Genomic DNA, 27786 nt, shown 5'->3' on the forward strand with positions numbered 1-27786 from the left:
TATACATTATTATATATTATACTATTATTGTAATATATAGTATATTATATATTATATACTAACTATATACTATACAATAGTATACACTCTTATATACTATTATATATATTACATGCATTATATACAGTATATATTATAATAATATTATAATACTATATAGTATATAACATATTATATACTAATATATACTAATATTGTATGCTATTATATATATATAGTATATATTATATAGTGTTATTATAATAGTATATTATAGTATTATATTATTGTTTATAATGTTGCTAGTTTCTTTGCTTATTTTTCTTTTTTCTTTTCTTTTCCTTAAACCAAAAAGGGTGAGATGGAGTATTGTATTTTATATTTTATTAATTATTATATACTATATTATTATAATAGTATTATAGTATTATACAGTATATATTATATACTAATATTATATACGATTATATACTATATTATATAGTATATACTATTATTATATTCAGTATATTATACTATTATTATAATATATAGTATATTATACATGATATACTATATACTATATAATAGTAGATAATATTAAATACTATATTAAATATACTATATATTATATATATAGTATATATACTATATAATAGTATATACTATTATATACTATTATATATATTATATATGTAGTGTATATTATAATAGAATTTATTATCATAGAATTATAGTATCATGTACTAATATTATATACCAACATTATATACTATTATGTATATAGTATATATTATAAAGTATTATTATAATAGCATATTATATTATAGTATTATATTATTTTTATAATGTTGCTAGTTTCTTTGTTCACTTTTCTTTTTTCTTTTCTTTTTGTTAAACCAAAAAGGGTGAGATGGAGTATTGTATTTTATATTATATTAATTATTAAATTATATATTATATTATTGTAATACTATTACAGTATTATATAGTATTTATTATATACTATTATATACTATATAATATATATTATATGTATAATATATATTATAATAGTATTATAGTATTATATAGTATATAATATATATTAATACAATATAGCAAATCTTCCATGGGCAAACTAAACCGAAATCAGAGTTTGCTGTGTGATCTATTTATCCTCAGTGATAACATGGAGTATTTGCAGTTTGCCTTGCAAATGATATTATATTAATTATTATATATTATATTATTATTATAGTATTATAGTATTATATAGTATATAACATATTATATACTAATGTTATATACTATTACATACTAATATTATAAACTATTATTTATATATTATTATATACTATATTACATAGAATATATTATTATAATCAGTATATTATACTATTATTATAATATGTAGTGCATTATATACTATATACTATATAATAGTATATACTATTATATACTATTATATATATTATATATATTATATATAGTATATATTATATATACTATCATATACTATTATATACTATTATATATATTATAATAGTATTATTGTATTATGCAGTATATAATATATTATATACTAATATTATATACTATATTATATACTATCATTATATACAGTATATTATACTACTATTATAACATATAATATATTATATATTATATGCTATATACTATATAATAGTATATACTATTATATACTACCATATATATAATATACAGTATATATTATATATTATATATTATATATTATATAAAATAGTATATACTACAATATAGTATTATATATATAATATATATTGTATATATAGTATATATTATAATGGTATTATAGTATTATATATTATATAATATATGATATGCGAATATATTATATCAAAGCTTCCACAGGCAAACTAAACCGAAATCAGAGTTTTCTGTGTGATCTATTTATCCTCAGTGGTAACATGGAATATTTAAAGTATATAAAAATAATAAATAAATTTAAAAGAAAAAAAAAATTTCAAAAAAAAGTGTATAAAAATATATAAAGTTTGCTTTGCAAAGCTTCCACGGGCAAACTAAAGCGAAATCAGAGTTTTCTGCTGGGGTTTGCAGCCCCCCCAGACCCCCCAAACCCTGCAGGAGTCACCTGGTGAGGGCCAGGACCATCTCTGAGGACACGCTTGGGGACGGTGCCATCACCACCATGGGCTCCCCCAGCAGCATCAGCTCCCACAACATCTGGATGTGGATCAGCACGGGCTGGAAACATCTGGAAACACCGAGGGACAGAGCTGAGGATGGAGCTGTGCTCCCCCAGCTCTGCTCCCCTCCGGGGATTTGGGATTTAGGATGGATTTTCAGCATTCCAAGGGGAATTCAGGTGTCTCCACCTGGGATGGATTTTCAGCATTCCAAGGGGAATTCAGGTGTCTCCACCTGGGATGGATTTTCAGCATTCCAAGGGGAATTCAGGTGTCTCCACCTGGGATGGATGTTCAGCATTCCAAGAGGAATTCAGGTGTCTCCACCTGGGCTCTCACTCTTTGGTTTTGTACAAGTTTAAAGGAAATGCTCCAAGCAAAGTCAAGCAATCTGTGACCAGAACTTGTGGAATGGTTTGGGTGGGAAGGGGAAGGGACCTCAAAGCCCCTCCAGTGTCCCCCCTGCCACTCTGGGGTCTCCTCTGGGCTCTCTCCAGCAGCTCCAGGTGCTGCTGCTGTGTCCCCAGGGCTGGGGCAGCTCTGCAGGTGGGGACAGGGGCAGGGTCCCCCCTCCCCTGCGGGATCAGCCCAGCCCTGGGGGAGGCTCTCAGGCTCATCATCCTCAACACAGAAATCATTCCAAGGGCTGGTGAGAACAATGGAAATCTCCACTCCCAGGGTTTTCCCAGAGCCAGGAGCTGCGGGCAGGAACATCCTGATTTTAGGGGCTGTCACCACCAGCCTGACTCGGGAATCCTGGCACTTCTCCTCTCCAGGGGAACATTCCCAGCTCTCCTGGAGCCCCTTCAGGGGCCCTGGAATGTTCTGGAAGCTCTCCCTGGATCCTTCTCCTCTCCAGGGGAACATTCCCAGCTCTCCCAGGCTGGATCCCTGGGAACTGAGGGGCTCCAGGCCTGGAGCAGCTCTGGGGTCTCCTCTGGTCTCTCTCCAGCAGCTCCAGGTGCTGCTGCTGTGTCCCCAGGGCTGGGGCAGCTCTGCAGGTGGGGACAGGGGCAGGGTCCCCCCTCCCCTGCGGGATCAGCCCAGCCCTGGGGGGCTCTGGGCTGGCTCAGGTCACACCCAGCACCCCCAAATCCCTGTCCCAGGGCTGCTCCAGGCTCCTGCCCAGCCTGGATCAATCCCAGGGCTGCCCTGACCTGGGTGCAGCACCCTGGAGTTGGCCTTGTGACACCCCAGGAGGCTCCTGAGGACAGATGTTTCTCTCAGTGCCTGTGACATCAGGACACCCCTGGACACCACAGGATGCACCCAGGAATGGCACATCCCGTGCTGGATGATGTTGGGAAGGCAGAATTAGAAAGAAATTATAAATATGACTCTGTAGCCAGAAAGGCTAAGGAAGAAATACAAATGAAAGCAGGGATTGAATAATTCAAATAAACCTGGCTGGTGTGCCAGAACACATTAAAAAGCAATAAAACTAATAATAAAACTAAGCTGAGACCCCTCTCCCCAGCCTTATAAGGAAAGGTCTGAAGGACCCCGAGATAATTAAAAATATGCAAAAATAGCGATTTCTATAGGTCACACCCAAATGTTACTGTATTAGTATAGTTAGAAAGATTGGTTAGTGAAGGAATAGAATATTCAATGTATAGGTTATATTAATAATAATTGCAATTGTATATTAATAATAAGTAATTGTAAAAGAGAATTCTCTCTTTTGGTTCTCTTAGCTCTCTCTTAACTCTTAGCCCTCTTAGCACTTTTAGTCTCTCTTGGCTCTCTGAGTTTTCTTGGGCTCTCTTAGCTCTTAACTCTTAATTTTGGTCTCTCTTGGTCTCTCTTGCTCTCTCTTGCTCTCTCTTGCTACGCTCTCTCTTTTTCCCTGGCTCTCTCACTTCTGTTCTGTCACTCTCTTTCTCAGCAATCTTAAGTCTTGAGCTCATGTATTCATATTTTATCCCCTTTTGTATTGTTCTCTCTGAGCCTGCTTTGAGCTCTACCTGCTGGCTCATAGCAGAGCTCTCTCTCTCCCAAGCCCTGAAATAAACTTCTAACTGGATTATAGAGGTCCCTCTAACACCCAACTGGATTATAGAGGTCTTTCTAACACCCAACTGGATTATAGAGGTCCTTCTAACACCCAACTGGATTATAGAGGTCCTTCTGACACCCAACTGGATTATAGAGGTCCCTCTAACACCCAACTGGATTATAGAGGTCCTTCTGACACCCAACTGGATTATAGAGGTCCTTCTAACACCCAACTGGATTATAGAGGTCCTTCTAACACCCAACTGGATTATAGAGGTCTTTGCCGTGTCTCAGACCGTCCCCAGAAAGTGTCTCCTACAGGATGTGCCTGGAACTCTCCCCTGGGGGATTTTGGGCAGCAGCTGCTCCCCATCCCCTTGCTCAGCTCAAACCCAGAATCCCAGAGGAGCTCCAGGGATGCAGCAGCGCTGGATTCTGCAGCATCCTGAGATTTGGGGGATGATCCCTGCAGGGAAAGGGGCAGAGGAGCCTCTCACCTGAACAGATCCAGCTCATGAACGCTGGGGAGGACCAGGGGTGCTGGTAGCAGGTTCTGGGGGAGGAAGGGAGACAGGAAAAGCTGTCAGCAGCTGGGAGGAGGCTGCAGCTCCAGCTGGAATCACTGCACAGCTCCTCCAGGGAACAAGGGGCTCACACCCTGCAGCCCCCCATCCCAAACAAACCCATCCCTGTGCCTGCAGCCCCCCATCCCAAACCCATCCCAAACCCACCCCTGTCCCAAACCCATCCCTGTGCCTGGAGCCCAAACCCATCCCAAACCCATCCCAAATCCATCCCAAACCCATCCCTGTGCCTGGAGCCCCCCATCCCAAACAAACCCATCCCAAACCCATCCCAAACCCATCCCAAACCCATCCCTGTGTCTGGAGCCCCCCATCCCAAACAAACCCATCCCAAACCCATCCCTGTGCCTGCAGCCCCCCATCCCAAACCCATCCCAAACCCACCCCTGTCCCAAACCCATCCCTGTGCCTGGAGCCCAAACCCATCCCAAACCCATCCCAAACCCATCACTGTGCCTGGAGCCCAAACCCATCCCAAACCCATCCCAAATCCATCCCAAACCCATCCCAAATCCATCCCAAACCCATCCCTGTGCCTGGAGCCCCCCATCCCAAACAAACCCATCCCAAACCCATCCCAAACCCATCCCTGTGTCTGGAGCCCCCCATCCCAAACAAACCCATCCCAAACCCATCCCAAACCCATCCCTGTGTCTGGAGCCCCCCATCCCAAACAAACCCATCCCAAACCCATCCCAAACCCATCCCTGTGTCTGGAGCCCCCCATCCCAAACAAACCCATCCCAAACCCATCCCTGTGTCTGGAGCCCCCCATCCCAAACAAACCCATCCCAAACCCACCCCTGTCCCAAACCCATCCCTGTGCCTGGAGCCCAAACCCATCCCTGTGCCTGGAGCCTAAACCCATCCCAAACCCATCCCAAACCCATCCCAAACCCATCCCAAATCCATCCCAAATCCATCCCAAACCCATCCCTGTGCCTGGAGCCCCCCATCCCAAACAAACCCATCCCTGTGCCTGCAGCCCCCCATCCCAAACCCATCCCAAACCCACCCCTGTCCCAAACCCATCCCTGTGCCTGGAGCCCAAACCCATCCCTGTGCCTGGAGCCCAAACCCATCCCAAATCCATCCCAAACCCATCCCTGTGCCTGGAGCCCAAACCCATCCCTGTGCCTGGAGCCCAAACCCATCCCTGTGCCTGGAGCCTAAACCCATCCCAAACCCATCCCAAACCCATCCCAAATCCATCCCAAACCCATCCCTGTGCCTGGAGCCCCCCATCCCAAACCCATCCCAAACAAACCCATCCCTGTGCCTGGAGCCCCCATCCCAATCCCATCCCAAACCCATCGCTGTGCCTGGAGCCCCCCCATCCCAAACAAACCCATCCCAAACCCATCCCAATCCCATCCCAATCCCATCCCAAACCCATCCCTGTGTCTGGAGCCCCCCATCCCAAACAAACCCATCCCAAACCCATCCCAAACCCATCCCAATCCCATCCCAAACCCATCCCTGTGTCTGGAGCCCCCCATCCCAAACAAACCCATCCCAAACCCATCCCAATCCCATCCCAAACCCATCCCTGTTCCCACAATCTAAGGGATGTTCCCAGGCTGCCCAGGGCTGCTCCGTTATTTCCCAGGATTTCCTGTGCTGGGAGAGCGTTTGGGGCTCACGGGGGCAGCACAGGGGGGTCAGGCCCAGCAGGGAGGGGAAAGGGGGAGGGATCCACACCAAAACACCGGAGCAGATTCCAAACGGGTCAAGGTGAAGGTGGGAGAGGCAGCAGGAATTCCCAGGAATTCCCAGGAATTCCCAGGAAGGGCAGGGGGTGAAACACCCGCACTGGGTGCAGAGAGCCGTGATCCAGCTGAGCCTGGAGCGGCACTGCTGGGACCACAGGATCCCAGGATTCCCAGGATCCCCAGGATCCCAGGATTCATCCCAAGGATTCCCAGGATCCCCAGGATCCCAGGATTCCCAGGAATTCCCAGGAAGGACAGGGGGTGAAACACCCGCAGTGGGTGCAGAGAGCCGTGATCCAGCTGAGCCTGGAGCGGCACTGCTGGGACCACAGGATCCCAGGATTCCCAGGATCCCCAGGATCCCAGGATTCATCCCCAGGATTCCCAGGATCCCCAGGATCCCAGGATTCCCAGGAATTCCCAGGAAGGGCAGGGGGTGAAACACCCGCACTGGGTGCAGAGAGCCGTGATCCAGGTGAGCCTGGAGCGGCACTGCTGGGACCACACGGATCCCTGGATTCCCAGAATTCCCAGCATCCCAGGATTCCCAGGATCCCCAGGACCCCAGCATCCCCAGGATCCCAGGATTCATCCCCAGGATCCCAGCATCCCCAGGATCCCAGGATTCATCCCCAGGATCCATCCCCAGGATCCCTTGGATCCCCCAGATCCATCCCCAGGATTCCCATGTTTCCCAGCATCCCCAGGATTCCCAGGATCCATTCCCAGGACCCCAGGATCCCAGGATTCATCCCCAGGATCCCCAGGGATCAGCTCCTCCCTCGTGATCCCCTCTCACCTCCTGGTTGCACTGCCTCACCGGGCTGGATCCGGGCTTGTCCACCCGCGACGGGATCCTCACCTGCACAGGGACAACAAACTCCTCCACCACCGATTCCCAGGGGAAAAACTGTGGGAATGTGGGGCTTTTCCCGGGATTTCACCTCCAGGAGGGTGCAATCCCTTCCCTGGATGGTACCTGGATGAGCACTCCCATCACCGGCAGGTTCAGCGTCTGCCCAGGCACCGGCGGCGGCCACTGGTCGATCTCGTTGCACACTGAGGGAAGAGTTTGGGGGAAAATCCAGCTTATCCCGGAATTCCTGATGGGAATTGTTCCCTTTTCCCAGGTTACACACACCCCTGGAGTGGGGCAAACCCAGCTCATCCCAGAATTCCTGATGGGAATTGTTCCCTTTTCCCAGGTCACACACCCCACTCCCAACTTGGGACAAATCCAGCTCATCCCAGAATTCCTGATGGGAATTGTTCCCTTTTCCCAGATTACACACCCCACTCCCAGCTTGGGGCAAACCCAGCTTATCCCAGAATTCCTAATGGGAATTGTTCCCTTTTCCCAGATTACACACCCCTCCCTGGCTTGGGGCAAACCCAGCTTATCCCAGAATTCCTGATGGGAATTGTTCCTTTTTCCCAGGTCACACACCCCTCCCTGGATTGGGGCAAACCCAGCTCATCCCAGAATTCCTAATGGGAATTGTTCCCTCTTCCCAGGTTACACACACCCCTGGAGTGGAGCAAACCCAGCTTATCCCAGAATTCCTAATGGGAATTGTTCCCTCTTCCCATCTTATACACCCACCCCAGCTTGGGGCAAACCCAGCTCATCCCAGAATTCCTTGGGAACAATTCACATTCCCTGGGAACAGTCCCCATTCCCTGGGAACAGCCCCCATTCCTTGGAAACACCCCCAAGGTCCTTCCCTGCTGGAATTTTCCAGAATCCCAAGCTGCTCCTGCTTTCCCTGCTGGAATTTTCCAGAATCCCAAGCTGCCATCCCTGCTCTTGGTTTCCCTGCTGGAATTTTCCAGAATCCCAAGGTTTCCTGGTCTCTTCCTGCTGGAATTTTCCAGAATCCCAAGCTTTCCTGCCTCACCTGCCTCCAGGCACGGCTCCAGCTTGTCGAAGTATTCCGGAGCGATCAGCTGGAGCAGGCACTGGAACAGCCTCACGTAGGGAAGGCGGGACACGAGCACCAGGGACTGGGAATGGCACATTTGGGATCATTGGGATCATTGGGATCATTGGGATTAGGATCCTGCCCCAATCCCAGCACGTAGGGAAGGCGGGACACGAGCACCAGGGACTGGGAATGGGAGATTTGGGATCATTGGGATCAGGATCCCCAATCCCAGCACTAGGGAAGGCGGGACACGAGCACCAGGGACTGGGAATGGGAGATTTGGGATCATTGGGATCATTGGGATCAGGATCTTTCCCCCCGATCCCAGCCATGGAGGGCTGGACTGAAAAACCCCGGCACAAAACCATGGAGAGCTCCCAAGTTTTTTCCAAGCCGGAATTTTTTTGGGATTCTTGCTGCCCACCTGGGATTTGGGAGAGGAAAGGTGTGGGAGCATGGCCTGGGAAAAGAGCAGCTGGAAAGGGAATAAAAATCTGCTGGGTTCAAAGCTCCCAAAAATCATTTCAGGTGGAGGAGCACAAAGGAGAGACTCCTGAAATGGGAATTGGAGAATTCCTGAAATGGAAAATCAGGGAATGCTGGGGAAGGAAAAAGGAACTTGGAATAATGAATCATATCCAGCCTTTTTTGTTCTAAATGGGGCTTCCTTGTGGAATAAATCCCATTTTTTTACAGCTGTCCCAGCCCAGCCCCACTGGGGCTTTCACTGTTACACCATTCTCCTCCATCCCATTAATGAGTGCTTTAATTAGGAATGCAGGAGTCATTTAAACACCTCCTGTCCAACCCCAAACTTGGAATTCAAACCTCATCCAAGTGTGACAATTCCTTCCCTGAGCAATCCCAGTGCTCCAGGGGAAAACTGATGGGTTTGGAGGGGATGGGAACGGGATTTGTGCATCAGCAGGAGCCTCAGAGGAGCTCCTGGGGCTGGAGGGGACAAAGATCAGGACAGTGCTGGGATTGAGGTGTCCCCATGGAGCAGCACAGGAGAGGGAAAAGCCCCAGGATGGGCCAGGACAGGCTCAGGATGGGCCAGGACAGGCTCAGGATGGGCCAGGACAGGCTCAGGATGGGCCAGGACAGGCTCAGGATGGGCCAGGACAGGCTCAGGGTGGATCAGGACAGGCTCAGGATGGGCCAGGACAGGCTCAGGGTGGGCCAGGACAGGCTCAGGATGGGCCAGGACAGGCTCAGGATGGGCCAGGACAGGCTCAGGATGGGCCAGGACAGGCTCAGGATGGGCCAGGACAGGCTCAGGTTGGGCCAGGACAGGCTCAGGGTGGGCCAGGACAGGCTCAGGATGGGCCAGGACAGGCTCAGGGTGGATCAGGACAGGCTCAGGGTGGCACAGGACAGGCTCAGGGTGGGCCAGGACAGGCTCAGGGTGGGCCAGGACAGGCTCAGGATGGATCAGGACAGGTTCAGGATGGGCCAGGACAGGCTCAGGGTGGATCAGGACAGGCTCAGGATGGGCCAGGACAGGCTCAGGATGGATCAGGACAGGCTCAGGGTGGGCCAGGACAGGCTCAGGGTGGGCCAGGACAGGCTCAGGATGGGCCAGGACAGGCTCAGGATGGATCAGGACAGGTTCAGGATGGGCCAGGACAGGCTCAGGGTGGATCAGGACAGGCTCAGGGTGGGCCAGGACAGGCTCAGGGTGGATCAGGACAGGCTCAGGGTGGGCCAGGACAGGCTCAGGATGGGCCAGGACAGGCTCAGGGTGGGCCAGGACAGGCTCAGGGTGGATCAGGACAGGCTCAGGGTGGGCAGCAGCAGGAATTTCCCCATGGAAAGGGGGTCAGGCCCTGGAAGTGCCCAGGGAGGTTTGCAGTGCCCATCCCTGGAGGTGTCCAGGGAATTCCTGGAGGTGGCACTCAGGGGACAAGGTGGGCATCGGGCACAGCTGGCACTGGGTGGGCTGGGAGGGCTTTTCCAGCCCCAGGGATTTTGGGATTCTGGGATTTCAGCACTGACCTTCTGGAAGTAGCCCCTCCTCATGGAGCTGTCCTTGACCTGCCGGAAGTACACGTAGCCAAAATAGTGAGCGGCCTCTCGCTGCAGGGACAGGGACAGAGAGGGACAGAGGGACACAGGGACAGGGACACAGGGACAGGGACAGAGAGGGACACAGGGACACAGGGACAGGGACACAGGGACAGGGACAGAGAGGGACAGAGGGACACAGGGACAGGGAGACAGGGACAGAGGGACAGAGAGGGACAGAGGGGGACAGAGAGGGACACAGGGACAGAGAGGGACAGAGGGAAAGAGAGGGACAGAGAAGGACACAGGGACAGGGACACAGGGACAGAGAAGGACAGAGAGGGACACAGAGGGACAGAGGGACAGAGATGGGCAGAGAAGGACAGAGAGGGACAGAGAGGGACACAGGGACAGAGAGGGACAGAGGGAAAGAGAGGGACAGAGAAGGACAGAGAAGGACACAGGGACAGAGAAGGACAGAGAGGGACACAGAGGGACAGAGGGACAGAGATGGGCAGAGAAGGACAGAGAGGGACAGAGGGACAGAGAGGGACAGAGAGGGACAGAGAGGGACACAGGGACAGAGAGGGACAGAGGGACAGTGAGGAACAGCCCAGCCCCACTGTCACCATTCCTTCCTGAGGCACCCCCTGCTCTGGCACATCCCAGCATTGATCCCAATCCCCCAGGAGAGCTTCCCATGGGGACACAGGGACAGACACAGCTGGAGCCAGCCTGGGAGAGCTGGGAACGTTCCCCTGGAGAGGAGAAGGATCCAGGGAGAGCTGAGAGCCCCTGCAGGGCCTGAAGGGGCTCCAGGAGAGCTGGGAATGTTCCCCTGGAGAGGAGAAGGATCCAGGGAGAGCTGAGAGCCCCTGCAGGGCCTGAAGGGGCTCCAGGAGAGCTGGGAATGTTCCCCTGGAGAGGAGAAGGATCCAGGGAGAGCTCAGAGCCCCTGCAGGGCCTGAAGGGGCTCCAGGAGAGCTGGGAATGTTCCCCTGGAGAGGAGAAGGATCCAGGGAGAGCTGAGAGCCCCTGCAGGGCCTGAAGGGGCTCCAGGAGAGCTGCAGAGGGACTGGGACAGGGCTGCAGGGCCAGGAGCCAGGGAATGGCTGCCAGTGCCAGAGGCCAGGGCTGGATGTTGGGATGTTGGGAATTGGGAATTGCTGGCTGGGCTGGAATTGCCAGAGCAGCTGTGGCTGCCCCTGGATCCCTGGCAGTGGCCAAGGGCAGGCTGGAGCCTGGGGCTGGAGCAGCCTGGGCCAGTGGGAGGTGTCCCTGCTTCAGTTCCCTCTCCCAAAATAACTGGGGTTTCCCTAATTCAATTCCCTCCCAGTGGAACTGGGGTCTCCATCATTCCACTCCACATCCCAAAACATCTGGGGGTCCCCCTGACTCAACTCACTTCCCTCTCCCCCAGATTCAGTTGGTTTTGATCCCACTGATCCCGTTCCCTCTCCCAGCAGTTCCCAGATCCCATTTCCTCTCCCAGCAGTTCCCTGATCCCATTCCCAGCAGTTCCCAGATCCCATTTCCTCTCCCAGCAGTTCCCTGATCCCTCTCCCAGCAGTTCCCTGATCCCATTTCCTCTCCCAGCAGTTCCCTGATCCCTTTCCCAGCAGTTCCCTGATCCCATTCCCTTTCCCAGCAGTTCCCTGATTCTGTTCCCTCTCCCAGCAGTTCCCTGATCCCTCTCCCAGCAGTTCCCTGATCCCTTTCCCAGCAGTTCCCTGATCCCATTCCCTTTCCCAGCAGTTCCCTGATTCTGTTCCCTCTCCCAGCAGTTCCCTGATCCCTTTCCCAGCAGTTCCCTGATCTCTCTCCCAGCAGTTCCCTGATCCCATTCCCAGCAGTTCCCTGATCCCATTCCCAGCAGTTCCCTGATCCCATTCCCAGCAGTTCCCTGATCCCATTTCCTCTCCCAGCAGTTCCCTGATCCCATTTCCTCTCCCAGCAGTTCCCTGATCCCATTTCCTCTCCCAGCAGTTCCCTGATTCTGTTCCCTCTCCCAGCAGTTCCCTGATCCCATTCCCAGCAGTTCCCAGATCCCATTTCCTCTCCCAGCAGTTCCCTGATCCCTCTCCCAGCAGTTCCCTGATCCCATTTCCTCTCCCAGCAGTTCCCTGATCCCATTCCCTTTCCCAGCAGTTCCCTGATTCTGTTCCCTCTCCCAGCAGTTCCCTGATCCCTCTCCCAGCAGTTCCCTGATCTCTCTCCCAGCAGTTCCCTGATCCCATTCCCTTTCCCAGCAGTTCCCTGATTCTGTTCCCTCTCCCAGCAGTTCCCTGATCCCATTCCCAGCAGTTCCCTGATCCCATTTCCTCTCCCAGCAGTTCCCTGATCCCTTTCCCAGCAGTTCCCTGATCCCATTCCCAGCAGTTCCCTGATCCCATTCCCAGCAGTTCCCTGATCCCATTTCCTCTCCCAGCAGTTCCCTGATCCCTTTCCCAGCAGTTCCCTGATCCCATTCCCAGCAGTTCCCTGATCCCATTCCCAGCAGTTCCCTGATCCCATTTCCTCTCCCAGCAGTTCCCTGATCCCTTTCCCAGCAGTTCCCTGATCCCATTCCCAGCAGTTCCCTGATCCCTTTCCCAGCAGTTCCCTGATCCTGATCCCTTTCCCAGCAGTTCCCTGATCCCGTTCCCTCCCCGGTGAGCACGGAAGGAAATCCCAGCGCTGAATCCTTCCCTCCCCTCTGTCCCCACAGCCAAAGGAGGATTTTCCAGAGGGAGCCCAAATCCACGGAATGCTCAGCTCATTGCAGGACCCACCTGCAGGGTCAGAGGGGCCTCCCGGTTGTACCTCCCGTCATCCTGGAACGGGGAGCTCCGGGAACCCCCGGCCTGGCGCAGCCGGAAGCTGAACTGGGTGTCCCCAAGGCCACCTGGGACAGACACAGCAGGGACAGGGACACAGAGCTGGGAGAGGCTCCAGGAGAACGGGATGGAGCTATGGGAACACCCAAAACAGGGACAGAGAGGAGAAACCAAACAGAGAAATCCCAAAGGGAGGGGAAAGAGAAAGGAAAAAGGAAGGGAAAATGGAAGTGAAACGGGAAGGAAAAGGGAACTCTTGGAAAAAGCTTTTCCCTGGCAGGGTGGCACAGGGTGCCCAGGGAATGGCTCCCAGTGCCAGAGGACAGGGCTGGATGTTGGGATGTTGGGAATTGGGAATTCCCGGCTGGAATGGAATTCCCAGAGCAGCTGTGGCTGCCCCTGGATCCCGGGAATGGCCAAGGAAAGCTTGGAGCAGCCTGGGATGGTGGGATTGGAATGGGATGGGATTGAAGGTCCCTGGATCCCATCCCAAACCATTCTGGGATTTGGGAGGCTCTGAATCCATCCCGAGGGATTTTTCTGGAAGTTGGGGCTGGAAAAGGGAAGGGAGACCCTTCCTGCAGTGCTGAGATTCCCAGGGAAACCCCTGGACCCCAAAATTCCTTCCTGGAGCGGAGCCGGGGCAGGGCTGGAGAGAGGGAATGGAGGGAATTCCCTGGGAAAGGGGAGATGGGGGTGGGATGTTGGGAATTGGGAATTGGGAATTGCTGGCTGGGCTGGAATTGCCAGAGCAGCTGGGGCTGCCCCTGGATCCCTGGAATGTCCAAGGCCAGGCTGGACATTGGGACAATGGGAGGTGTCCCTGCCATGGCAGGGGGGCACTGGGGGGGATTTGGGATCCCTTTTATCCCAAACCATCCCAGGATTCCATGAAAGTGCGGAAACCCAACCCTTAAAGCCCCAGGGCCTGGCTGGATAAGATTTATTTCTCCTTTGTGATGGATAAACACAGATTTGGGGACATTTCTGCTGGAAGTGCCTCTCCCCAGCTCCTGTCCCAGCCCCAGGAATGTGACAGCTTCCATCCCAGGAACTCCTGCTCCGGGAAATTCCTTGGAGCACAGAGCACAGGGAGGCTCTGGCTCAGCTCTGGGAATTTCCTTGGAGCTCTGGCTCAGCTCTGGGAATTTCCTTGGAGCAAAGGGAAGCTCTGGGAATTTCCTTGGAGCAAAGGGAAGCTCTGGGAATTTCCTTGGAGCACAGGGAAGCTCTGGGAATTTCCTTGGAGCACAGGGAAGCTCTGGGAATTTCCTTGGAGCACAGGGAAGCTCTGGGAATTTCCTTGGAGCATAGGGAAGCTCTGGGAATTTCCTTGGAGCACAGGGAAGCTCTGGCTCAATCCCAGGAATTTCCTTGGAGCACAGGGAAGCTCTGGCTCAATCCCAGGAATTTCCTTGGAGCACAGGGAAGCTCTGGCTCAATCCCAGGAATTTCCTTGGAGCACAGGGAAGCTCTGGCTCACCCCAGGGTGCTCCTGCAGCCCTCCCAGCCCTGCAGCACCCCAGGGCCCGTTGTCCCCCCAGGGCCACCCCGGTGTCACCCACCTGAGTAGGAATCTGGGAAGGACAGGTAGCAGATGCTGGTTTTCTGCAAGGAAGGCAGCGGGAATGAGATCCAGGAGAGCAGCAGGGGAGGAGGAATGGGAAGGGATGAAGGTCTTTACCTCCTTCTCAGTGAGCCTGAAGTCGTGGGGATAAACCAGCTGTGGAGAGAGCAGAGCCTGACTGCTGTGGTTTGTTATAAATACATTTTATATTGTGGGCACACCCCAGCCGTGATCCAAACCTTCCTCACCCTCCAATCCCAATCCCACCTTTCACACACTCCATTCCCAATCCCACCTTTCACACTCTCCAATCCCAATCCCACCTTTCACACCCTCCAATCCCAATCCCACCTTCCTCACTCTCCAATCCCAATTTACACCCTCCATTCTCAATCCCATCTTTCACTCTCCATTCCCAATCCCACCTTTCACACACTCCATTCCCAATCCCACCTTTCACTCTCTCCATTCCCAATCCCACCTTTCACACACTCCATTCCCAATCCCACCTTTCACACACTCCATTCCCAATCCCACCTTCCTCACCCTCCATTCCTAATCCCACCTTTCACACCCTCCATTCCCAATCCCACCTTTCACACACTCCATTCCCAATCCCACCTTTCACTCTCTCCATTCCCAATCCCACCTTCCTCACCCTCCATTCCCAATCCCACCTTTCACACACTCCATTCCCAATCCCTTCTGTCCCCACCCTTAATTCCCTTTTCAGCCTGCTATCCCTGATTCCCTCTCTCCCCATCGCTGATCCCTCCACATCCCCATCTCCTGTCTCCATTCCCTCCCATTCCCAGTTCCCTGTTTCCATTCCCAATCCCCGATCCCCATCCCCATCTCCTGCCTCCCTGTCCTCTCTCATTCCCGGTTCCCGGTTTCCATCCCGGATTCCCGATCCCCATTCCCTGTCCCCTCCTATTCCCCATTCCCTGTCTCCATCCTGGACTCCCCATCCCCATCTCCTGCCTCCCTGTCCTCTCTCATTCCCTGTTCCCTGTCTCCATTCCCGGTTCCCTGTCTCCATTCCCGATCCCCGATCCCCATCTCCTGCCTCCCTGTCCCCTCTCATTCCCGGTTCCCTGTCTCCATTCCCGGTTCCCTGTCTCCATTCCCGGTTCCCTGTCTCTATTCCCGATCCCCGATCCCCATTCCCTGCCTCCCTGTCCCTCTCATTCCCGGTCTCCATCCCGGATTCCCGATCCCCATCTCCTGCCTCCCTGTCCCTCCCATTCCCGGTTCCCTGTCTCCATCCCGGTTTTCTGTCTCCATCCCGGTCCCGTCCGTCTCCATCCCTGATCCCCATCTCCTGCCTCCCTGTCCCCTCCCATTCCCGGTTCCCTGTCTCCATTCCCGGTTCTCATTCCCTGTCTCCATTCCCGGTTCCCATTCCCGGTTCCCTGTCTCCATCCCGGATTCCCCATCCCCATTCCCTGTCCCGCTCATTCCCGGTTCCCTGTCTCCATTCCCTATCCCCGATTCCCATTCCCTGCCTCTGATTCCCGGTTCCCTGTCTCCATTCCCGGTTCCCTGTCTCCATTCCCGGTTCCCTGTCTCCATTCCCGATCCCCATTCCCGGTCTCCATTCCCGTTTCCCCGTCTCCATCCCGCTCCCGTCCGTCTCCATCCCGTCTCCCTCAGGGCCCCGTTCCCTCCCCGGTGTTCCCGCGCTGCCTGAGGCGCTGTGTCCCGGTGTCCCGGTGTTTTGTGGCGCACCTCCATGGCCTGCCCGAGCTCCAGATCGAAGGTCACCACACACACGCAGTCGATCCAGGCGGCGAAGCGGCCCCAGGGCAGGGGGGAGGCGGCGGCGCGGCGGGGCCGAGGCTCGGCCCGGCTCAGCGCGTCCATGGCGGCGCCGCCCGCCCCGTCCCGCCCCGCGCCCCCTGGCTGAGGGGAGGACCCCGCGCTGTGCGGCGCCCCCTGGCGGATGGGAGGACCCCGCACTGCGCCCCCTGGCGGATGGGAGGACCCCACGCTGCGCCCCCTGGCGGATGGGAGGACCCGAGAGCGCCACCCGCACCATCGAGACAGGAGCGGGCGCGCAGAGCGGCGCGGGAGGGGCTGTGGAGGTGTCATGGAGGTGTCATGGAGGTGTCATGGCGGCGGCATGGCGGCGGTGTGAGGGCTCCGCGGGGCTTGGAGGTAGTGAGCGCTCGGCGGCTTCAACGCTACGGGCTGGGCCGGTCGGGGTCGGTCCGACCCCCGGTTGTGCCCGGTGTTAATCTCCCCGAGCCCGGTCTGAGCCCGGTGTGAGCCCCCCCGAGCCCGGTGTGAGCCCCCTGAGCCCGGTCTGAGCCCGGTCTGAGCCCGGTCTGAGCCCGGTCTGAGCCCCCCGAGCCCGGTCTGAGCCCGGTCTGAGCCTGGTCTGAGCCCGGTCTGAGCCTGGTCTGAGCCCGGTCTGAGCCCGGTCTGAGCCCGGTCTGAGCCCCCCTGAGCCCGGTCTGAGCCCGGTCTGAGCCCCCCGAGCCCGGTCTGAGCCCGGTCTGAGCCCGGTCTGAGCCCCCCTGAGCCCGGTCTGAGCCCGGTCTGAGCCCGGTCTGAGCCCCCCGAGCCCGGTCTGAGCCCGGTCTGAGCCTGGTCTGAGCCCGGTCTGAGCCTGGTCTGAGCCCGGTCTGAGCCCCCCGAGCCCGGTCTGAGCCCCCCGAGCCCGGTCTGAGCCCCCCGAGCCCGGTCTGAGCCCGGTCTGAGCCTGGTCTGAGCCCGGTCTGAGCCTGGTCTGAGCCCGGTCTGAGCCCCCCCGAGCCCGGTCTGAGCCCGGTCTGAGCCCGGTCTGAGCCCCCCGAGCCCGGTCTGAGCCCGGTCTGAGCCCCCCCGAGCCCGGTCTGAGCCCGGTCTGAGCCCCCCGAGCCCGGTCTGAGCCCGGTCTGAGCCCCCCGAGCCCGGTCTGAGCCCCCCGAGCCCGGTCTGAGCCCGGTCTGAGCCCGGTCTGAGGCCCCCGAGCCCGGTCTGAGCCCCCCAGGGCCGATTTTATGATCGCCCCAAACAACATTTATTAAACCGACGCCGTTTATTCCCTGCCGGGCGTGAGGAGGAGGAAATCTCCACAAAACAAACTCACCAAAGGGTACAAAATGATATTTTTTCTGCAGGAGAATTTACACAAACCCGCCCCGCTGTCACATTCTCACCTGCCCAATGCACAATTACCTGTGTGACCCGAGCTGACTCAGTGGAAAATTGACTTTATCCTTGAAAAAAGCTCTTTTATCAAGCGTCTGTTATTGCAAAAGTTTCCTGATGCCTCAGTTCCGTTTGCAAAGGTGAGAAAATGCCATCAGCTCCTTCTGGAGGAGTTCACCCGGCAATGAGGATCCACCAGGGAGCCCCAGGGTGGTGCCCCGGGGCTGTTCCCAAGGCAGAGGGCAAAGGGTGGCCCGGGGTCACTCTGTGTCCCCAGGAGAGGTCACTGTGTCCCCAGGAAGGGTCATTGTGTGTCCCCAGGAAGGGTCACTGTGTCCCCCCAGGAAGGGTCACTGTGTGTCCCCAGGGTCACTGTGTCCCCAGGGAGGGTCACTCTGTGTCCCCAGGGTCACTGTGTCCCCAGGGAGGGTCACTCTGTGTCCCCAGGGTCACTCTGTGTCCCCAGGAAGGGTCACTGTGTCCCCAGGAAAGGTCACTGTGTCCCCAGGGTCACTCTGTGTCCCCAGGAAAGGTCACTGTGTGTCCCCAGGAAGGGTCACTGTGTGTCCCCAGGGTCACTGTGTGTCCCCAGGAAGGGTCACTGTGTCCCCAGGGAGGGTCACTGTGTGTCCCCAGGGACACTGTGTGTCCCCAGGAAGGGTCATTGTGTGTCCCCAGGAAGGGTCATTGTGTGTCCCCAGGAAGGGTCACTGTGTGTCCCCAGGAAAGGTCACTCTGTGTCCCCAGGGTCACTCTGTGTCCCCAGGAAGGGTCACTCTGTGTCCCCAGGGTCACTGTGTGTCCCCAGGAAGGGTCACTCTGTGTCCCCAGGGTCACTGTGTGTCCCCAGGAGAGGTCACTGTGTCCCCAGGAAAGGTCACTGTGTGTCCCCAGGGTCACTGTGTCCCCAGGGAGGGTCACTGTGTCAGGGGTCCCTGGGGGGTCTCTGGGGGGTGTCAGGGGGGTCCCTGGGGGGTGTCAGGGGTCCCTGGGGGTGTCAGGGGTCTCTGTTTGATGGTGATTTTTGTGGGATTCTGGGCACGAGAATACAATGCTCGAGCTGCTCCTTGCTCAGGGAAATCTGGGCAATATCGGGGACAATATCGGGGACAATATCGGGGACAATAGCGGGGACAATAGCGGGGACAATAGCGGGGACAAATGCCAGATCTGTGACAGATCTGTGACAGATCTGTGACAGATTTCCTGAGGAGCTGAGGAACACCCAGACCCTTCGGGGGGTTATTTATTGGAATAGGTGACAATTCCACCCTGGCAGTGCCCAGGGCCGGGCTGGGCAGGGTTTGGAGCACCCTGGAGCAGGGGAAGGTCCCTGCCCATGGGACTGGGTGGGTTTTGAGGGGTGAAACCATTCCAGGGTGTCCTGACTCCCCCAGGAATTCTCTGCCCATGGGACTGGGTGGGTTTTGGGGAGTGAAACCATTCCAGGGTGTCCTGACTCCCACAGGAATTCCCTGCCCATGGGACTGGGTGGGTTTTGGGGAGCGAAACCATTCCAGGGTGTCCTGACTCCCACAGGAATTCCCTGCCCATGGGACTGGGTGGGTTTTGAGGGGTGAAACCATTCCAGGGTGCCCTGAGTGACTCCCATGGGAATTCCCTGCCCATGGGACTGGGTGGGTTTTGAGGGGTGAAACCATTCCAGGGTGCCCTGAGTGACTCCCCCAGGAATTCCCTGCCCATGGGACTGGGTGGGTTTTGGGGAGTGAAACCATTCCAGGGTGCCCAGGGTGACTCCCCCAGGAATTCCCTGCCCATGGGACTGGGTGGGTTTTGGGGAGTGAAACCATTCCAGGGTGCCCTGAGTGACTCCCCCAGGAATTCCCTGCCCATGGGACTGGGTGGGTTTTGGGGAGTGAAACCATTCCAGGGTGCCCTGAGTGACTCCCCCAGGAATTCCCTGCCCAGGGGACTGGGTGGGTTTTGAGGGGTGAAACCATTCCAGGGTGCCCAGAGTGACTCCCACAGGAATTCCCTGCCCATGGGACTGGGTGGGTTTTGGGGAGTGAAACCATTCCAGGGTGTCCTGACTCCCACAGGAATTCCCTGCCCATGGGACTGGGTGGGTTTTGGGGAGTGAAACCATTCCAGGGTGTCCTGAGTGACTCCCACGGGAATTCCCTGCCCAGGCAGCCGAGCTCCCACAGCAGCATCGCCCCCGTGCGTTTGGAGATTTATTTTTGGTTTATTTATGAATTTATTTGGTTGATTTATTTATATTGGTTTTATGTTTGGTTTTATATTTGGTTTTATTTATATATCCATTTTTATTTATATATATTATTTATATTTATTTTATATATATATATATATATATGGCTTTAGGTATATATATTTGATTTATATATTATATATATACATTATATATATATGGGTTTATTTATATATATATTTTATTTATATATATTATTTATATATATAAATATATATAATATATAAATATATATAAATATATAAAAATATAAATATATATAACATAAATGTATAAAATATATATAAAAATATAAATAAATATAAATATATGTATATAAAATATATATAATATATATAATATTTATATATATTTATATATATATAAATATATATTATATTATATATTATATATATTATATATTATATAATATATTTATATATTTTTATTTATAAATATATAAAAATATATAATGTATATAAATATATATTTATATATAAAATATATATAATATATATAATATATATTATATATATACATATGTATATATATTTGCTATTATTTATATATTTTTATTTATAAATAAATAAATATAATATATATATTGTATTCCACAGGGGTTATGTGTATATATATATATATATGGTTTTATTTATATATATATTTTTTATTTATATATATTATATATATATTTGCTTTATTTATATATATTATTTATATATATAATTTTTATATAAATAAATATAATGTATATATATTATTCCACAGGGGTTATATATATGTATTTTTTTTCTTTTAAAGTTTATATATATTATTTATATATATCATATACATATATATATTTGATTTTGTTTATATATATTTTATTTATATATATTATTTTATATATTATATATATATTTGGTTTTATTTTTATATATTTTTTATTTATATATACTATTTTTATATGTATTATAGATATATACTTACGTATACATATTTGCTTTTATTTAGATATATATTTATATATATATTTATATATAAATAAATGTAATGTATATATATTATATCACAGGGATTATATATATATTTGTTGTTGTTTTACTTATATATACATATTATTTATATATATATTTGGTTTTATTTATATATATATATTTAGGTTTATATATATATTATTTATATATATTATTTATATTTTATATATATATTTGGTTTTATTTATTTATTTATATTGGTTTATTTGGTTTATTTTTTACATTTATTTTATTTCTTTGGTCCCCCCCCGTGCTGTTTGTTCAGTTTCAGCTCTTTCGTGTCCTGCCCCTGTGGAACTCCCCTGCTCAGGGAGCAGAGCAGCTGCACTTAAACACTGCCCTGTCCCTAATGAACTGCTAATTAATGCTGGTTATCATTTATTACTGGCTTGTAATAAAGCCTGCAACACCACATTTACACTTGCCACACTTGGAGCTGATTCTTGTCAGACAGGGGAGAGCAGGAAAACATAAGAAAAGAAAAATATGTATCAAAAAATATTGGACATTTTTTTCCTCAGTAACTCTTTGTCCTGCAATAAAAATCAGTTTTAATCTTGTCCCAGGGGTCTCCCATGGCTGATTTCACTGCAGCCACACAAACATTCCTGCCTGGCCAAGCAGAAGAAAAATAATTGTGAATAAAAAGGGCAATAAAAGTGCTTAAAACATCTGAGAAATATAAAAGTAAGGGCTGGAGGGTTTCAATTAGAATGGAAGCAGAGCCCTGAGCAGGGAACTGTCACACCCAGCATCCCAAATCCTTCAGAGAGAATTCCCCAGAGTCAGGACAGGCAAGTGTTGGATCAAAGAACCAAGGAATCCTGGGATGGTTTGGGATAGAGGGGACCCCCAAACCCCCCAGTGCCCCCCACACCTCCCACTGGCCCAGGCTGCTCCCAGCCCCAGGCTCCAGCCTGCCCTTGGCCACTGCCAGGGATCCAGGGGCAGCCCCAGCTGCTCTGGCAATTCCAGCCCAGCCAGCAATTCCCAATTCCCAATTCCCAACATCCAGCCCTGGCCTCTGGCACTGGCAGCCATTCCCTGGCTCCTGGCCCTGCAGCCCTGTCCCAGTCCCTCTGCAGCTCTCCTGGAGCCCCTTCAGGCCCTGCAGGGGCTCTCAGCTCTCCCTGGATCCTTCTCCTCTCCAGGGGAACATTCCCAGCTCTCCCGGTCTGTCTCCACAGGAGATTTCCATGAACTGAGGACCTGCCCCGGAGGATTTTTGGTTTCCTGCTGTTGAAACCGCCGAGATCTCGGCTTTGCCTGGGGCACCCTCCCGGCTGGAGCCAGGGCTGCTGCTGCCGGCCTCGGGAAGCTGCGGAGCGGAGATCTCCGGGCTGGGGGAGTTCCGTGTACTCAGGACCCCCGAGACTCCGCTCCAGAGCCCGGCTGGGCCTGGAGATCTCCGGTCTGGGGGAGTTCCGTGCACTCAGAGCCCCCGAGGCTCCGCTCCAGAGCCCGGCTGAGCCTGGCGAGCTCCGGGCCGCTGCTGCTCGCCCATATTTGGGAAGGTTGGCGCTGTGTCCGCTGTTCATCTCCCCAGCAACCCCGCAAACACAACACGGCCCGAGCTCCCCGGCTATAATTAACGCAGGAGCCGAGCCCGTGCTCCGCAGCGCCGGGAGCTCCGTTCCCGCAGCCCCGGGATGTTGCGGAGTGCCGGGGAACGGGGGCTGCTCCTCGGCATCTTCGTGCTCGGCCACTCGGAGCCGCGGGGTTTGAACCGGGCCCGCTCACTCGGCCCAAAAAGCAGCCGGAGGGAAACTCCGGGGCTCGGAAAAGCTCCCGGAGCAGCGCTGGGCGCTCAGGAGGGGCTGCGGGAGAAGGGAAAAAGGAGAAGGGAGGAAGGAGAAGGGAGGAAGGAGAAGGGAGGAAGGAGAAGGGAGGAAGAAGAAGGGAGGAAGGCTCGTCCCCTCCTCCCTGCGGGGCCGCTCGCATTAATGTCGAACTGGCGCTGGGAGATCCTGTTCTGATGCCTGCTGGAGGCACCAGATCACGCCTCAATCCTGAGCCAAGAATAGATCCCAGAATTCTTCATCATCCACAGCCTATTCTGGGCCTGCAGCCTCCCACCCAACGTGTGCCTGCTCCCGCTGGGAATCCTGCTGAGCCTCAGGACCGGCAGCTCTGCAGGGACTGCACGTTCTCAGAACCAGGGAATCCTGGCATGGTTTGGATCCAAGGGGTCCCTGATGCCACCTCTGCCACCCCTGCCAGGGACAGGGACCTTCCGTGAGCCCAGGCTGCTGCCACTGTCCAGCCTGGCCCTGCCACCGCCGGCCTCAGCCCCTCGTGTTGGTGCTGAGGAGATCCCAGGAGCCATTCCCAGTGGGATCCAGCAGCTGTTCCCAGTGGGATCCAGCAGCCATTCCCAGTGGGATCCAGCAGCCATTCCCAGTGGGATCCAGCAGCCGTTCCCAGTGGGATCCAGCTGCTGTTCCCAGTAGGATCCAGCAGCCATTCCCAGTGGGATCCAGCAGCCATTCCCAGTGGGATCCACCAGCTGTTCCCAGTGGGATCCAGCAGCCATTCCCAGTGGGATCCAGCAGCCGTTCCCAGTAGGATCCAGTTGCTTTTCCCAGTGGGATCCAGCAGCCGTTCCCAGTGGGATCCAGCAGCCATTCCCAGTGGGATCCAGTTGCTTTTCCCAGTGGGATCCAGCAGCTGTTCCCAGTGGGATCCAGCAGACATTCCCAGTGGGATCCAACAGCCATTCCCAGTGGGATCCAGCTGCCGTTCCCAGTGGGATCCAGCTGCTGTTCCCAGTGGGATCCAGCAGCCATTCCCAGTGGGATCCAGCAGCTGTTCCCAGTGGGATCCAGCAGCTGTTCCCAGTGGGATCCAGCTGACCTGTGTCATAACCAGGGCTCAGAACCATGGCCTGAGGTCCCTGTCCCTGTCCCTGTCCCTGTCCCTGTCCCATCCCTGTCCCTGTCCCTGTCCTGTCCCCAGCCCTGTCCCTGTCCCTGTCCCTGTCCCTGTCCCTGTCCCTGTCCCTGTCCCCAGCCCTGTCCCAGCCCTGTCCCCAGCCCTGTCCCTGTCCCTGTCCCCAGCCCTGTCCCTGTCCTGTCCCTGTCCCTGCCAGGCGAGGGGAGCTGGCAGCTCCTGGCCCTGCTGTTGCCAAGCCCAGAGCTCAGCTGTATTTTAGCTGTATTTTAGCTGTATTTTAGCTGAATTTTAGCTGTATTTTAGCTGAATTTTAGCTGAATTTTAGCTGAATTTTAGCTGTATTTTAGCTGAATTTTAGCTGTATTTTAGCATGTTCCAGAGGGCTGGAGCAGAGGAAGCTGTTCCAAGGTTGGAACTCTAGAAATCATCTGGAGGAGTCAGGCTGTACAACCCTGGCCCTCCTGGGGGTGGGAATAGGCTCTGGGGGCGGCCAGATTTGGGAATTTGCTTGGATGGTTTTGTCCTGTCCCCAGAAGCCACAAGAAGCCACAAAAAAAATGCTTTCCAAGCCCATTTCCCTCCAACAGACAACTGGGAAGTGAAACTCCTGAGGCTGTGCTATTTTTTCCCTGCATTAATGACCACCAAAGTGCTAATTGCCACACTGGGCACTGTATAAATTCTTGGAGCTCTTCCCTTGCAACCCTCACACTGGAAAAGCATCCATAAATGAGGAATTTTACCCACTCAGCCACAGGGGAACACTTTTAGTGGCATTTCTGTGGCGGCAGTCCCATGGGTAAACCCTGGTCTGTGGCAGGGGGTGATATGGGATGAGCCTTAAGCTCTCTCCCAACCCAACCATTCCAGGATCCCGTGATTCTGTGCCCCCTGTGAGCGCAGAACCGTCCCTCTTCTGCCATGGCAAGGGCCACGTTTTCCCTGTAAACTTTAACCACGTGCAGGAATCTTTGCAGGGTCAAGGCCTCGGCGAGAGCAGCTCGGAGCAGCTTAGTGGTAAATCTCATGGCAGGAATTCACTTTGGAATGAGGGATTGGATCGCTTCCTGCTGGTTCCTGGAGGATGCTGGCACTTGGAAAGCAGTTTATCCACGAGACAAAGACAAATCCGGGCACGGCGACAGCGGATCCAGGAGCCCAGGCTGCCAGCATGACTCAGAGATCCCTGCTCCCAGCACTGGCTCCCTGCTCCCTCTGTCTCCTCTTTTCCCCTCCCTTCTCCGTGCTCATCCCCACCTCCATGGGCACAGCAGAGCCTGTCCCCACCCTGTCCCCGATCCCCATCTCTGGGGTGGCCCCCTTGCAGTGACACCAGGGCCACGGAATGGCTCCTGCTGACCCCAGCCCCGGGGTCCTGTCCCCGTGCTCCTCCTGTTCCCCCCGAGGCTCTGACCACCCCCGGGGGCCGCAGCTCACCCACCCTGGGGTCCTGAGGGCTGTCACTGTCCCCTCTCCCCAGTTCCCCTGTCCCTGCCCTCACCCCGCCATCCCTGACCCCTGTGTCCCCATAGCCCCATCCCAGTGTCCTGGTGTCTGTCCCAATCACATTCCTGTCCCACCATCTCCCTGTCCCCAATCCCCACCCCCGTGTCTCCATCTCTGCCCCCATCTCCATCCCCTTGTCCCTGTACGCATCCCTGTGTCCCCATGTCCCCGTCCCTGTCCCCCATCCCCGTCTCCATGTTCAATCCCATCCCATCCCATGGATCCCATCCCATCCCATGGATCCCATCCCATCCCATCCCATCCCATGGATCCCATCCCATCCCATCCCATCCCATCCCATCCCATCCCATCCCATCCCATCCCATCCCATCCCATCCCATCCCATGGATCCCATCCCATCCAATGGATCCCATCCCATGGATCCCATCCCATCCCATCCCATCCCATCCCATCCCATCCCATCCCATCCCATCCCATCCCATCCCATCCCATCCCCGTGTTCCCATCCTCGTCCCCCTGTCCGTGTCCCCATTCCTGCCCCACCACCCCCATTCCCCTCCTGTGCCCTCATCCCCATCCCACCATCCTCATCCTCATCCCCATCCCGCAGTGTCCATGTCCCCACGTCCGTGTCCCCATCCTGATCCCTGTGCCCATCCCTGTGCTCTCATATCCACGCCCTCATTCCCATCCCCTTGTTGTCATCCCTGTCCCTATCTCCCTGTCCCCGTCCCAATCCCTGTCCCTGTCCCCATCCCTATCCTGGTGTCCATCCCTGTTCCGGTGTCCATCCCTGTCCCTGTCCCCGTCCCATACCTGTCCCTGTCCCCATCCCTGTCCCTGTCCCAATCCCTGTCTCCATCCCCAATCCCTGTCCCCGTCCCCATCCCTGTCTCAATCCCTGTCCCCATCCCAATCCCTGTCCCCATCCCCATCCCCATATCTGTCCCCATCCCTATCTCTGTCCCTTTCCCAATCCCTGTCCCCATCCCAATCCCCATCCCTGTCCCTGTCCCCATCCCTATCCCTGTCCCAATCCCCATATCTGTCCCCATCCCTATCTCTGTCCCTTTCCCAATCCCTGTCCCCATCCCAATCCCCATCCCCATCCCTGTCCCATCCCTGTCCCCATCCCATCCCCATCCCCATCCCCATCCCTGTCCCCATCCCTGTCCCCATCCCTATTCCCATCCCCATCCCTGTCCCTGTCCCCATCCCTATCCCTGTCCCAATCCCCATATCTGTCCCCATCCCTGTCCCTTTCCCGATCCCTGTCCCTTTCCCAATCCCTGTCTCCATCCCATCCCTGTCCCCATCCCTGTCCCCATCCCCATCCCCATCCCCATCCCTGTCCCCATCCCTGTCCCATCCCTGTCCCCATCCCCATCTCTGTCTCCGTCCTTGTCCCCATCCCCATCCCCATCCCCATCCCCATCCCCATCCCCATCCCTGTCCCAATCCCTGTCCCCATCCCTGTCCCGGTGTCCCTCGGCCCCGCCCCCGTCTGACCCCGCCCACCCAGCCCCGCCCTGGCCCCGCCCCTCCCCCTCGGTCCCGCCCCTCTCCCCCCGCCCTGAGGGAGCCGCGGCGCCGCCGCCATTTTGGAGCCGCCGCCGCCGCCGCTCCGCCGCCGCTGCCCGCGCAGCCCCGGCCGGCCCAGCCCGCGGGCCCGGCCCGCAGCCCGGCCCGGCAGCGCCCGAGGGCAGCCCGGCACCCGCAGGTGAGACCCGGCTGTCACCGCCGCCCTCGCGGGGCCGGGGTCGGGGTTGGGCCCGGCGCGCCGCGGGCTGGGCCCCGCCGCCCCCCCGGCTCCGCTCCGGCCTCCCGGAGCCGTCCCCCGCGTTCCGGTGCTTCGGCACCGTTTGGGGGGTTAAAAACCTCCCCCGCCGAGCCGCTGTCCGGGGCTGGGCCGTGCTCCCGACGCCTCGTTCCGTGCGGATCTGGGTTAAATCCGACTGCTCTGCGCGTGACAGTTTCCTCTTGCCGTGTTTTGGTGCGTGCGGGGCGGGCTGGCGGGGCTGGGGGCCGCGGCTGCGGCCTCCGGCTGCTCCTGGAGCGTACCTGGCCGGCCGGGAGTGGCCGGAGCTGTCGGGAGTGGTGGCGGTGGCAAGGTCAGGGGTCAGGTCACCCTTCCTGGGGCTCAGATCCCTCTCTTAGGGCTCAGCGCGCAGTCTCGAGGCTCTGGTCACCTTTTGGGGGTCCCCTGCGCGGGGGTCACATCACCCCCCTGCGGTCTGGTCCCTTTGCCGATGCTCAGGTTCCCCTCTCGAGGTTCTTATCCGCCTCCGGGGCGTCAGGTCTCTCCCGGGGGTCAGATCACCCT

At 53.7% G+C, this 27786-nt stretch overlaps 2 protein-coding genes and 1 long non-coding RNA gene across 5 annotated transcripts in view; 2 read left to right on the top strand and 1 right to left on the bottom strand.

The window, feature by feature from the left end:
* Positions 1 to 16633, bottom strand: part of LOC131591685 (protein DENND6B-like) — a 34652-nt gene extending 18019 nt beyond the window's left edge. Inside the window, exons 1-10 of one of the 2 annotated variants that reach the window (XM_058862627.1) lie at positions 16470 to 16633; positions 14856 to 14894; positions 14737 to 14779; positions 13127 to 13239; positions 10347 to 10427; positions 8322 to 8427; positions 7403 to 7482; positions 7223 to 7285; positions 4625 to 4680; positions 2075 to 2197 (exon numbers count right to left, since the gene is read on the bottom strand). In XM_058862627.1, the coding sequence (XP_058718610.1) occupies positions 2075 to 2197; positions 4625 to 4680; positions 7223 to 7285; positions 7403 to 7482; positions 8322 to 8427; positions 10347 to 10427; positions 13127 to 13239; positions 14737 to 14779; positions 14856 to 14894; positions 16470 to 16604 (839 nt within the window). In that variant the 5' untranslated portion in view covers positions 16605 to 16633. Of the gene's footprint in view, positions 1 to 2074; positions 2198 to 4624; positions 4681 to 7222; positions 7286 to 7402; positions 7483 to 8321; positions 8428 to 10346; positions 10428 to 13126; positions 13240 to 14736; positions 14780 to 14855; positions 14913 to 16469 lie in introns of both variants that reach the window. The other variant, XM_058862626.1, reaches the window with a different exon arrangement.
* A 227-nt stretch (positions 16634 to 16860) lies between these two features.
* On the top strand, positions 16861 to 21524 carry LOC131591690 (uncharacterized). Its single transcript, XR_009280449.1, has 3 exons — positions 16861 to 16898; positions 17846 to 18016; positions 21370 to 21524. It is a non-coding gene; the product is annotated as an uncharacterized LOC131591690 (long non-coding RNA).
* A 5520-nt stretch (positions 21525 to 27044) lies between these two features.
* LOC131591682 (serine/threonine-protein phosphatase 6 regulatory subunit 2-like) overlaps positions 27045 to 27786 on the top strand; it is a 71167-nt gene continuing 70425 nt past the window's right edge. The window contains exon 1 of one of the 2 annotated variants that reach the window (XM_058862622.1): positions 27045 to 27183. The gene's annotated coding sequence lies outside the window, so the exon portion shown is untranslated. Of the gene's footprint in view, positions 27184 to 27285; positions 27457 to 27786 lie in introns of those variants that run through there. The other variant, XM_058862621.1, reaches the window with a different exon arrangement.

The sequence above is a fragment of the Poecile atricapillus genome, chromosome W, assembly GCF_030490865.1.
Source record: "Poecile atricapillus isolate bPoeAtr1 chromosome W, bPoeAtr1.hap1, whole genome shotgun sequence".
In the NCBI taxonomy this organism is placed as follows: domain Eukaryota; kingdom Metazoa; phylum Chordata; class Aves; order Passeriformes; family Paridae; genus Poecile; species Poecile atricapillus.